The sequence below is a fragment of the Acanthaster planci genome, linkage group LG02 (genome assembly GCF_054643075.1).
Source record: "Acanthaster planci isolate LZ-2023a linkage group LG02, COTS_SCS, whole genome shotgun sequence".
NCBI classification, from domain to species: domain Eukaryota; kingdom Metazoa; phylum Echinodermata; class Asteroidea; order Valvatida; family Acanthasteridae; genus Acanthaster; species Acanthaster planci.
In genome coordinates, this window is record NC_141778.1 from 26,895,808 (window position 1) to 26,909,460 (window position 13,653).

Below are 13,653 nucleotides of genomic sequence, written 5' to 3' on the forward strand. Positions count from 1 at the left end.
GCAGAGGTGCTGGGCATGGACAACAAAGACAAAATCAAGGTCGGTCGTACAACCCTTGCAGTGGACCGAAGGACTGTTCCCCCAAGACGACCGGCCAAATTACTACGACCACAATTTCCCGACCCCCCAATACTTGCTCACACCCTGCGCATACGTGCGTCTTACAACTGCAGAAGACCCAACAATAACAACTGATGAACACGGCAGAGAACACTAGGCTTAAGTGTGAAAACTTGCTCATGACTGAATAGGCCTAAATGGGTACTTGTACATGTATATAAGCGATAACACGAAGCAGACGGAAAGAAATTCTAAAACAGCCTCACATTTCGACCCTAGCAGGATCTATATCAAAGGCAAAGAGAAGAAAAATTCTAAGAAAATGTAATATAATCGCAGAAAAGAATACGCAGGAAAAATGCAAAAAGGCGGGAAAGGACAAAACTTTAATACAGATAATGAAGATGTGACGATGTTATGTCACTAAATGGTGATGTTTCCTGGTATTCAAAACCCAGCGACCATTGCCATAGATGTAAAAATGACCTAAACAGCAATTTTAATCTTTCTACAGGCATCTAGAGGTTGGGCCATCATTCTTAGTCAACAGAGGGCCACACAACGAGGTGACCATTGAAACCCACATCGGGACGTGCTTCAGATGGTCCATAGCATGGTAGCTGCAAGGAAGACCATCCTCATTCTCGTCTTCGACGGAGGATGTGATTACAACATCAACCATCCGGACAAAGAAATCTTCTATGGTCGCCTTTTTAGGGACACCAATCTGGATGGCCTCATAGTCACATCTTACTCTCCCGGGTACTCATCCCTCAATCCCATCAAACGGCTCTGGGGACAGGTCACCAAAGCGCTGTCATCAGTGTACCTTTTTGACACACTTCCAGGTATTAAATATTTGTTTGTCTTGCTGTGATTGTTTGGTTTTCCTGTTTCGAGTTCTTACCTGGAAGCAATAAATATCTACTGTATATACAAATTATCTTTATCATCAAAATTCACCCCCCATTTGTAACTAGTTACATGATATGCATATGTATACTCCGTGTTTGCACCGTCTGACTGGTACCCGGCATCTGCGTGTTGTTATTATGGAAATGCACAAACCACTTTCATTAAGCCATTAAAATGAAAATTCGTTACTGTGGAAAAAGTACTAACAGAATAAACACCGACTGAACCAGTTCCAATTGAGATGAATGTGGCCAATATTTTTGCATGTCCTACTTAACGGGAAAATTGTTTCAAAATGTGTAATACACATCATGTACAGGCGTTATAATAATTGTCAAGACTTTGCGTAGCCATTTCCATAAACCATCCGTTTCCATTTTTAATTTCAGGAGAGGACTGCCTACCATGCTCCCAAACTCATCTGACTGAAGACCAGAAGCTTCAGAAGGAGCATCAAGTTTTTAACTTGGCTATGGGACGCCTCAAACAGTACCTCTGCGGTGTCAAATACTGTCAACAGCCGTTGACAGTATCCCATATCGAAAGTGGCACTGGGAGGGATATTTATGGTGATTACCATGAGGTAAAGCAAATAATCAACGCCTCCGCAAAGAAGCTCCGTGACCATCCTAATCTTCAGCAAGAGAATCTTTTCCTTCACAACCACATGGACAAATGCAAAGGGCAGCTGATTCTTTTCAAGTGCCAAAAAGCGACTTGTGGCCATTGCTCCTCTCGACCATGTGTTGCCAAAACTGAGACCATGCAGATTCTCTGTGACTTTCCCACACCGGAGCCATCGACTTATCTCCCAGGGAATTTCATCACTTCCGCGAAGCCCTCGCTCGACCTCGAAAGGCTTCCTGATGGCCATATGCCCTCTGTACGTGACAGCGTTCATGGCCGCTGTGAACAGCCTGGCTGCAGATATATCTTCACATTGGAGAAGGGACGAAAAGACCACTGTCTGAAAATCCACCAACCGTGAAGTTTAAGCAGATTTTGATTGTTTTTAATTGTTACAAAAGTCAAATCCAAGGTGTAAATTTGGCAGAGAATCAATGTTTTCAAAAATACAACATGTACAAAGTTGCTGTTTGTGATGAGACTGCAAGGGGTTACCCTGTACTGTATAGGGGCAACATTTTTCTGTTTCAGAAAAGTGGCAATTCCGTTTTCAAAAATCCTCAATTCTGTTCCCGATTCAGGAATTCCCACAAAAACATTTCATCAGTATTAGTCTATGACAAGTCCATGTTTCAAGAGTCGTAATTTTATGTCACATGTGTGTCTTCATGCATTACAAAATATCCTGTATATTAGTCATGCAACAGCCATCGATACAGCAAATAATCCAAATCGAAATGTCTGCCATTTTAGTTTAACCACTGGCGAGAATATTTGGAAATTTGTCACAAATGTTAGGGCTTTGTTCGTTTGTGACTCCAGTTCATACCATTCTCATATTAGGAAGTGGATAGTTTTCTATCAAGTTCACAATGTGGTGAGATCCATTTCGTTTGAAAAAAAGATCAGTTCTTGTTCTGTTTTGCCGCTGTAGTCTCGTCCATTCTGCACGGCTGTTTGCCATTAATCAAGACATCCACGAGCAAAAACTTCAGTGACATCTTTGAAGAATTTCAGTCCTTTCTTAAATTACGTGATTTCTAATTTAGGTTTATGTGACTTCATAAAGTTTGATATTACTGGTATTGCAAAAATATGTCCTTGCATAATGCATTCTTGTAATATATTTATGATGCATTCTTCAAAAATTCAATAGTTTGTACTCAAGTGATGGAAATAATTCCTTATTGATTTTTTTCATGTTACCAATATGCCATACTGAATTATGGTTGAATTTAAAGATTAAAGACCTTGGAGTACGTCTGTTGTTGGCGTATGATTGAAAATTACCGACTAATGTATTGCTGTTCAGTTTACCGCACAACTTGGCTGATAATTTGTATAATTTGTCGATTGTTTATGTTATGATTAAAATGTTGATCCAATAGAAGGCATAGAATCCTTCGACCCTGAATAACTGTCTCACTCTCCATTCCAGTATGTTGTTAGTTTCCTTTACATAGGACTCTATAATAGGCCTATTCCAATACAGGCAGTCTTTATTACGCCCCAACACAATTGTGCTATGCGTCTCAAAAGTAGGGTCGGTAGGCCTAGGTCAGATTTTTTGTTGTTGTTTGGGGGTCAATCTGTGTGCTGATTGAATGGCATCAACGGGGAGACATCTTCTAAAATTATCTCAAAAAGTGATTAACAAATGTCTTAATCTATGTAAACATTTCTACATTCGGCAATTCAAAAAAAAATTATACACGATTCACACAGTGCATGCTACTCAGGCGACCGCCACGGAAAACTGGCCAACAATGTCAGCATGTATCGCGTGGTAAGCTTGCGTGATGCATCTGGATCAGCGGGCGATTAACCTTGTGCCACGAGCAGAACAACCTCAAATTAAACTCACGAATGCAGAAAATACATACATAAATAAGAGACCAAGTTCTGTGAATTGCAGAAAACCTCTTCCAACATCGGTGTCTTTTCGACCCGCAGCCTTTAGGGCTGCATCCGTGACGTGTACGGCCGATGTAGAGTGGACTTGCACAGTACGTATACATGACGTGTTTGGTGCAGACTGGTTCTGGTTCCTACATTTCCATCACACATTCTTTGCATGGGCGTGGTGGGAACCAGAGCACCTTTTTGTGCATTGAGCTTGTTTTCACCAATGCGACAGCGAAACATGAATCGGAACTCATGAAAATAATGCCTTTTTTCAAAAATTGCAAATGCAAGAAGGAAGACATATAAAAACAAGCATTTTAAATATGAAAAAAGATTATTGAAAGATGTTTGTGAAGACAGAAAAGACATCAGATTTCAACTGGCCCATACCATAGATCAGCTGGTCCGCCGACTTTTCTACAGGTCTATTCTCGGGCCAGCGGACCACCAATTTCGACCCCTGAAAAGTGGACTGTACTGGTCCGGTCAGGCCCCCAGAAGACCCAGCTTTATTGATTGGCATTCCTTTCTTCATGTCCGAGAATGATTCCGTCAGCTCCTCAAAGGAATTCCATATGTTGACCCCAGTTTAGTTAACAATACTCCCCTGACAAAGAACCAAGATAATGAGCTACGCTTGGCTGAGCCGAGTCAAGGCCAGAGGGGTCAGAAGCCCTGCGTTAATGATTGCCATGCTACCTTTTGTTAGAGGATTTGGATGCACAAAAGGAACTTCTGCTCTCTGCAAGGCCTAGGCTTGGCTCAGCCTGTGAAAGGCTTTCACGCATCAGTCTGTCCGCCGGGCTCCCTTAGCCACTTTTCTTTGAGCAGCTTTAGTGTCCTCAGACCGAATGGCCAAACACCAACTCAAATGGACTGATATACCCAGCAAGAAATGAGACCGAGGGGTACCTCCCATTATGTCCAATCCCTATACACATTCCAGACTATTGTTACTGAACACTTCCCCCCAAGATGTCTGAAAGGAATTCCCCAGATTCCTGCGAGACAATGACCAACACAAAGCAGGGGGGGTTCTCTCCGTCTCATACCTTGCTGCATATGTGGACTGAACCCTAAAGATTCTTGTACTGACTCTCTGACTGCAAAAAGCAACATGTGGATCTCTTCATCCCAATCCTTTTCACAATCAAATTCATATTAGTTTTGTTAGAAAATCGTGCAATATTTGGAATTTTCAGTAAAGCTGGAAACATTGTTGCTAAAGCATCTCACAAGCTTGTGTTTCATCCAAGCCAACATAACTTAAAACACTTTGTAACATTCCCTACACCCCAGCATATCATATTTTTCATAGGATAGTTTATGTCAAGCCAGCCTTTTGTCTGGAAGTCTCATATTTTTTCCATTGTACTAAAAATGAATGAAGTAAATAAGTGATAATGTTCCATTCGTTTGCATTCCACTCCAACATAATGACAGATAGGTGGCGACATTTTTGAGAATCCCTGCTTCATATAGTGTGCAGTGATTTTTTTGATGTGACAGTGTGTTAAATTGTCAGCCCCATTTCAGCCTGACATGACTCTGTAGTCTGGGAGCTGGGTGAGGTTTATTTAACATGGAAGGTAAAAGGATTGAGGTGCTGGGGGTGTAGTACTAGCCAACCCATTCTTACATTGTGCATGTGTTGGGTGTGGCAGGGGGGCCACTCGAAACCCCACCCCAAATTGGATTTATTTAACGTGAAAGGTACAAATTTCATTTTTGTGCCAATGGAAATTCTGGTGGAAAGATCACTTAAGAATGACGCTAATTAGCACTAATTAAGGTTTTAATTAACATGAAAGGTACAAGTATGGAACCAAATCAGGAATGTAGAGGGTGGTTGCCTGATGGAGAATCACTAACGTCAGAATGAAAATTTTGGTGGAACGGTCGCATAAGAATAGGTCAAAGGTCACTAATTTGGCCAGAGACTAATTAAAATTGCCATATCTCTTGACCTACATTATATAAACAGTTTAAATTGGTCTCAAAATGAAGAGGGTGTTAAGATGCACCACTGGGACGTAAAAAGTTTCAAGAAAATTACTTCTAGCTGGGTCAAATTTTGAAAAAACACCTAAAAAATGTACCTGTTGACCCCCCCAGACTAATTATCGTTTCAATTAACATAAAAGGTACAAGTACGAAACCACTGGGGATATGTAGAGGATGGCCACCTGATCCAGAATCACCAACTTAAGAACGGAAATTGTTGTGGAAAGGTGACTTAAGATAGGTCAAAGGTCATGCCACACCCCATGACCCCTAATTAATGTTATAATTAACATGAAAGGTACAAATACAAAACCACTGGCGATTTGTAGAGGGTGGCCACCTGATTTTGAATCATCAACTTCAAAACAGAAATTGTAGTGAAAAGGTCACTTAAGAATAGGTCAAAGGTCATACCACACCCAATGAAAGCATGTATATGTGATTCATTTTGCACTTAGCTCCCAATACATGTACACTGGTACTGCAGTCATCCTGGAAGCCACTTGCCTTTTTAATAACCATAAATTTAACATATTTGAAATGTAAACTCCTAAATAGGAAGTAGTGGGGTTTGATTTTTAAATATAAATTACAGGTATACAGTGCAGGTGAGTCAATTAATTCAAGTACTGATTTATAAAAATCGAGGTGGCATGCCCTGTAGTATGGACACTGGGTGCATGGTGAGCCAGTGGGCTGCCAGGCATGCCATTATCCAGTTTTGAGAAAACTGATTCAGTGTGAAGACAGTACAGTTGGAGAATTAGGACAGACGACGTTCTTTTCTCTCTTTGCATACAGACTGCTGACGTGGACCAGTTCAGTTACCGGTACACTTATTTAGGCCTGACAAGCAACATACTGTGGGACCCATACAAAAGTGCACAGAAATCCTCTTTCCAGGTTGGTTTTTGCCATGGCTACACCCAGTTGCCCCCACAGGGAACCTCCTGACTGTGCGTCATCAACGTCCGATGCTGCAGATACAGCCAGAATATGTCTCCTCCATGGGAACCAACCAGAAAAACAGAAGCAAGCAGACACTTTGCTGTTCAAACCGAACAATGGAGATCGGTAGTTGAAGCTGCATTTCAATGAAAGCAGGTGAAAAACTTTGATAAATCCAAGTACTACCGTGTAGTTCAGTCACTTCCAGACGAACCGCTCAGTGACCATGGATACCATGTCTTTTGCTACAAAAACTTCACTGCAGTGTCACATGAAAGGAATAAAGAAACAAGGCCCACTGAGGGGATGCCCAGTTCAAAGCATCTGCGTTCTGCAACTGAAATCTCTCCTGAGCCTGCATGTACATCTGACATCTTTCCAAAAAAATGCCTTTTCTGCAATCAAGCAAGGAGAAAGAAGGGTGCATGTACATGTAGTTCAGAGGAAAAGCTGGGGGCTTGCGAAACAAAGCAAGCTGAAGCTACGATTAATGCAGCGGCAAGAGTGACGAAAGTCAACAAGCTTCTTGCTGTAATTTCGGGTGTGGATTTTGTAGCAAACGAAGTTATGTACCATAGCAGTTGTAAATCAACCTACATAGAACAACCAAAACTAGTGTCAAAGGACAGTGAGAAGACTCCGATTGGACTTGAGGGTATCTATTCATATAGTGAGAGATCGGTTATCTTGAACAAGAGACCAGAGCTTCTAACTTCAGTATACGCTCAGTATGTAGAGATGTGTGAAGATGTTGGGGACACCCCCATAACAACAGCCCAAAATTTGTTAAGAAACATACAGAACAAATTCGGGGAAGGTCTTAGAGTGCTGTGTCAGTCGGCTCAAAAAATCGGGGAGCATTTTGTATGCAGAAGGGGTGGCTGAGGAGGCAGTTCAAGCTGCATATGATTATGTGTCTTCAGCAGAGGCACGTATTAGGAAGGCAGCTCTGGAACTGCAAAAGGCAAGAAAGGATGTGAGGAGAGATCCTCTTGTAGATCCTCCAACACTGCAAAATTTGCGCTCTGGAGAAGCATCTCCACCTGACTTTCTTCTCACTTTCTACAGAGTTCCATATGGTGGCCCCAATACCAAATTGAAGAGCCCTAAGTTGGAAAGGCATGCCTCCTCATCTAGTCAAGATGCCCTCTACATAGTCCAAAATGGTCAAGTAAAACAAGGAAAACAGATTATTCTGGGTATGGCCATCAAATCGATGACTGGAAGCAAAAAGATCGTGCAGATGTTGAACAGGTTTGGGCACATCGTAGATTATAGCACAATAGAGGAGCATGTACTCATCTCATCACTTTGACAAAAATTGTTTGGTACAGTTGGCAAAATTTGTGTGGTATTTTCTGTTCTTAATTTGAGTTCTATGCTATGTATGGTGATGGGGCTATGACACTTTGTTAATAGCTATATGTTGTGCTATTTCGTTACCATGGCAACTAAATTTGAAATTTATTCCAGACTAGATCTCATGACCTAATAATAAATAAATATAATAAATTGTGACACGGCACAACGAAACAAGCAGAAAGTCGCACACACAGAAAATGCGCTATAGGCAGAAACGTTTATTTTTCAAGTGAGAGGTCGATTTTGAGATTTTTACATGCAAAAAATACCTTATCCATCATATCCCAAATTTTCAGTGCTGAATTCAAACTCCAAACTTTGAACTTTTTTTGTGCAGGAAGATAAAACATCAAACACAACGCCAGAACTCCAGAATGACTTATAACATCGAGGGCAAGAAAGTTTGTTGTGAATCCTTCATGTTCATCCACTAGTGAGTGTAAATAATTTGATCATTAAGTTTTGTGTTTATGCTTTTGACATTGTCACTAATTTTTTTTATTTCTTCTCATTAACATTGCTTTTGTGAACAAAAGTGGAATCAGTTGTGCACACTCTGTGTACTCGACATTGCAATGCATGCGACACTGCAGCCAGTGCAGAAAAAAATCTCTTTATACTGAACTTTGAGAAGCATTCTAACTTTTTACCAAAGAGATGAATTGAGAGAAAACAATCATGAAATGTAAAATGTAATCCATTCATTTTTTTTCTTTCAGTATCTCCAACAATCAACTCACAGCACTAACCAGTAACTATAAGAAGAACAGATGTGTTCCATCACGAGTATGATCAGGAGGGCGGCAAAACAACACAAATGCTTTGACTGCTCAGGATGTTTGGAGGGTTGTTTCATTCATAACAAACTATGCAGAGACACACGCCATTGTCATCCCTGGGCGAACGAAGTGGGTGAACTCAAATGATCCACGTGTGCGGCTCCTTCCATCGAAGGGCAAGTCTTCAATTTGGCATCAATACAGGGAGGGAATGGAGACCACTAACCAGGAACGTCTTGCCCAAGGTGATGAAATTTGATAGCAAGTGACATCCTCCACCATAGCCTCACCAGTATAATATCACAACCCCTCGAAAAAGTTGATCATGAAAAGTTGTGAGAGAGGATCTTATAAGCCTACAATTTTTTTATAGTCAACAAAAAAATTTTTTGTCTTTTTAATGGCAGAATGATGTATTTCCTGATGTCCTTTTCTGAAAGAGCAAACCGCAAGCATGTGAGCTAAAGAACTTCTCACGACCTTTTTATTGAAGTAACTGATTTTATTTCATAGTGTTTATTTTTGTCTGTTATTTGGGCTGAAATTGCTCTGAGTAGCAAAACGCATGACGTTTGCTAAAATTTGAGGCCAATTCTGCCCCTTCATCCTGACGACCAGACCAATGACAGATCTCTGTTGGGTCTGCTAGAGGTACAACAGGTCTGTCTGCCGCAGCGCTAATCTCCAGGATGAAGAAAAACAGCAATGACTGGCTGCTCAGGAGACACATCTTCACCATGTAAATACAGAGAGAGCTCTCTATCGGCAGCTGGTGGAGGAGACTGAGCAGATTCAACTACCACAGCAAAGATCGGGCCCACATCCTGCTAACTCACAACAAATTACTACGCACTACAGTTTTGATTTTGCACAGCAGGTGCATTTCCCAGCGGATCCTCAATAGCCTGGACCCATCTACTTCCTCTGCCCCCTTGGAGTGTGTTGGGAGGCACTGCCACAGCAAGTTAATTACTTCAAAGATGAGGGTATGGCAGTCACTAAGGGATCGAACTCAGTATTAAGCTATCGGCACCATTTTTTCGAACATTATGGGTTTGGGAAGAGACCGTTCACTTGCACTTCGATAACTGCAGCGGCCAGAACAAGAATAAGTAGACCCTCAAGTACCTGTTGTGGCGGACCACACACCGACTTCACACTATTACATTCATCATCATTTTCTGGTTGTTGGCCACACCAAATTCGCCCCTGATTGGTGTTTTAGATTGTTAAAGAAGGCCTACAGAGTACCTCCAGTATCTTGTCTGATTGACATCGAGCAGCTCTGCAAAGACAGTTTGTGCACTGGCGTGAGCATTCCATACCTTGTGGGTAACAAAGAGGGGGAGGTGAACGTTCCTTCCTTTGATTGGCAGGCATTCTTCATGGCCTACTTCAAGCCTCTTCCAGGGATAAAGTCTGTTCACCACATGAGGTATGTTATAGTGCGCAATGCCAGGTTGTACAGTCACTTTAAACAAAATTATTACGTGTACATGTCCTCTGTAATTTGACATTTCCAGCAATTTTGTATAATTAACTACATGTAATATGGTGTGATAAAAAATGAAGCACCGATAATCAAATCACAAATAAATTGAACAAAGATGTGCAATTTCTTTTTAATTTGACAGAATAATAGCACCATAATGACCTGTGGCATGGGCTCAAGAATCCACTTAATTTTTTTCTAGTTCAATTTAAATTGAGATTTTTTTCCTTTTTTTGTCATTACACAGATTCAGCTCCGAACATCCAGGCTGCATTTTTTACAAGGAGTATGCAGAATCTCCAGAGAAGGGGACGCAGTCTCATTTGTGGTCCTTGAAATTCTTTTTAAAAAAAAGTAAGGAATGGATATGGCATACTCACCAAGAGTTGTATTTCGGGCTTGCTGTATACTGAATAAATTTCCAGTACAGAGGGTAGTTTGGTAATTTCGTAGTAATGCAAAATGTTTGCAATTTTCCTGGGCGCTACCATGTTTGTCGAAGGTAGCCTTGATTCATTAGTGCGCCCTCTATTAACAGGCTTGAGTCATACATGTGCAAGCTTTGACGTTTTTGCATTAGTCGTATAAGTTAAAGGTTATCAGATATAGAAAGGAATCCGATGTCTAATCGATCAGAGAAGGTATGATCTTCCCATATGGCAGCTTGTTTTTTGAATAAAGTAATCATATTTTTGAGAAAACAGCAAGATTCCTGACAAAAAACCGGCCTCCAACTTTTCAATCCGAAAATCGCGATAGCATACCACGTGATCCCATGACGTCGTCAGCAGAACACAATGCGATTGCGTACTTCGACCTTTCATCGTCCATGTGTTGTTTCTTAGATCCTCATACCGATGTGCTCGCCGTCAAAAATACTTGCTTAGCTATTTTTTTCTGCCGATATGCAGGCACGACGTGTCGTTGGTGGTTGCAGCAACACCACCAGTGAAGATATACATGTAAGTCTACACAAGTTCCCAAAAGATGAGAAACTTTTGAGAATTTGGACAACGAAAGTCCAACTCACAAGGGCAAAGTGGTCGGGGCCATCCGCAAGAAGTGTAATATGCAGCGCTCACTTCGACGAGAGTGATTTCGAGACTGCGCTCCACTGGAAATTTGGCAAGAAGAGAGCAAGAAAGCTGAAGGCAAATGCCACACCCACCAAGATTAAGCCAAGAAACCCCTCTACAGAAGTTGAGAAACGGAGGAGGGAAACTTCAGAGAAACGTGAAAAGAGACGGGTGAGTTGACGGCCTGTCCGGAATTTGGGCACGTTGCCACGTGTGCTCATGTACATGTACGTAGCCTAGCCTACATGTACATCATGTACATGCGTTACATGTACAGTACAGGTATTTGTATGCAAACATTATTCCTCCATGATGGACATGGAGGAACCTTAAAATCGCCGCCAACAAGTTTTAAATAAGTGTTCATTAATTCATTGATTGGTTATACCGTGTCGCTTGCTGTGATATAGGCCTAGGCTTGCTTTCAACAAATATTGGGCACCTAGCCTGAGACCAACATGACCAAGCTTGGCATAATTATGACGTTAGTACCAATACGGACATGTAATAAGCATATGAATTATGGCTAGGCTAAAATGTTTTACTTAAATTAAATGTAACCATAGTTACCAAACACGTGTCATGTGAGGATAATCCACTGTTACTGTTCAGTTATTCATTATCAGATCCTGTTCATGTTCCATGATGACTTATTTACTACTTTTGCCCTGATTTTGCTACTGTGGTCCTGTTTTGGCTTCTATGCCCGGCTGAACCTTTTCCCCATATATACCTCAATTATTCATCTTGAGCTCAATTATAGAATACAGGGCCACTCCAACAGTCTTGTGTTGTATGTACGTGGCTTGGGCATGTTGGGAAAATGTTTTTCCAAAGGGACAGGGAAGTCTGCGTATCAGTTGGCCTGCATTCCTAACTTGGACTAGCTTGTTAATTTTCTCCCCCTCCCCCAAAAAATAAATTGTGAAGTGATTTTTTACAAAATTATTTTTTAAAATTGAGGAAGTTTGTCAATTTTATTTCAATTACAGGAATTTGATATTTCAATTTTTCCTTCAGTTTTCCCTTGTTGTTTTGCTGGGGGGGTATTGGGTGAGTTGTTTTGCTGGGATTTTGATACTGTTCATTGGCACAATAAATAGTTTTATGTCCCAATTGTTTTTCTTTCTCCCCAAGATGCTTGATGAGCTGCTGGCATCAAGCTCCACCGATGACAATTCTTCCTGCAACAACTCCAGTTTGCCAGATTCCCCTTCGGAGCCTATGGAGACAGAGGAGTGTATTCCATCTGATGTAGAAAGTTCCGATGTGGTAAGAGAGAAACTTCAACAGTTGACTTCATGACTATGAAAGCAAGATTTGTCCTTTGCAAAGGAGACATTATACTACAATTAATATTTTGGTCATGGATATTTGAAAACACTCAAATAATTAGATTTCAAAATTCGGTACTACTTTAAATACATGTTGGTCGGTGTTTCACCAGTGCAAGGATTGGAATATAACTTACAGATACAAGTTTTTTTTGTTTTTCAGAACAAGCACAACTTGGGCTCATCTACACACATGGTGCCAATGAGGTCAAGATGCCAGATGAAGACTGTGGGCATAAGTGGCTACGCGTGTGAAACGTAAGAATAAATTATTGAAACAATGACAGAAAAATCAGGGGTATACATTTTGCTTGGCCTAATAAGACCCACATGTGTCCAAGGAATGATAAAAGTCTTTACTTTTATTTTAATCAAAAATAAGTCGCCAATTATTGCTTTTACTCAGTTTTTTTAATGATAATATGCCATATGCCAATATTTTACTTCATACAGCTGTGCAGGCAACAGAGCGCACAAGAAGCCAAGGCATGTTGGCTAAGGAACCCACGACTTCCACTGGTGTCATGTGCAAGCTGTTAGATGATGGCCCTGATGAGGAGAGTAGCAGCTCTGACGAGGAGGAAAATAGCCAGTCACAACCTGAGTCTCCTGGTTATACACCTGAATCATCTGGATCATCATCAGGGTACCCCTCCACTCCCCATAAGAAAACGAAAAGACCCATCAAATGGTAAATTGTATTCCTCATTATTAATGTATGTCATAGGTGTGAGCCTATGACATACATGTACATATATATTTATTTAATAGGAAAGAATTCCTGGCATAGATGCCTCATTTCTTACTATGACTTGAAAGGGACCAAAACTTTTAAATGTAATGATAGAAAAATTTCCACTTATTCTTCAAAAATACTTTTTTTTCTGCATGGCCCAGTAACTCTGCAGGACGTCTGAGTGGCATCCACAGAGGGAATTATTTCCATTTAATATTCTAGGTTATTGTTATTTTTCTTCAACAATTTCTTTTGAATGTTTTATGCAGGAAAAGAGGGATGAGCCTACATGCAGTGGTAGACTATGCTGAAATTGGCGGCATGAATGCCCATACAGAACGCAAGTATATTGTGTGTGCGTCCAGACTGTTTCCTCTACTAAAGAGATGCTTTGGTTGCGGATCCTATGATGTCG

The 13,653-nt window shown here is 40.9% G+C and overlaps 1 protein-coding gene, 1 long non-coding RNA gene and 1 pseudogene across 2 annotated transcripts; all 3 read left to right on the forward strand.

Moving 5' to 3' along the window:
- Positions 1–673: 673 nt before the first annotated feature.
- LOC147800083 (uncharacterized) lies at positions 674–10,247 on the forward strand (annotated as a pseudogene).
- A 750-nt stretch (positions 10,248–10,997) lies between these two features.
- Positions 10,998–12,973, forward strand: LOC147800084 (uncharacterized). The gene is made up of 2 exons (XM_087149034.1): positions 10,998–11,339; positions 12,306–12,973. Exons 1-2 carry the CDS (start codon positions 10,998–11,000, stop codon positions 12,471–12,473), a joined length of 510 nt encoding a protein of 169 aa, XP_087005160.1. The 3' UTR covers positions 12,474–12,973.
- On the forward strand, positions 12,746–13,197 carry LOC110983497 (uncharacterized). The gene is made up of 2 exons (XR_015424467.1): positions 12,746–12,760; positions 12,956–13,197. It is a non-coding gene; the product is annotated as an uncharacterized LOC110983497 (long non-coding RNA).
- Positions 13,198–13,653: the final 456 nt, after the last annotated feature.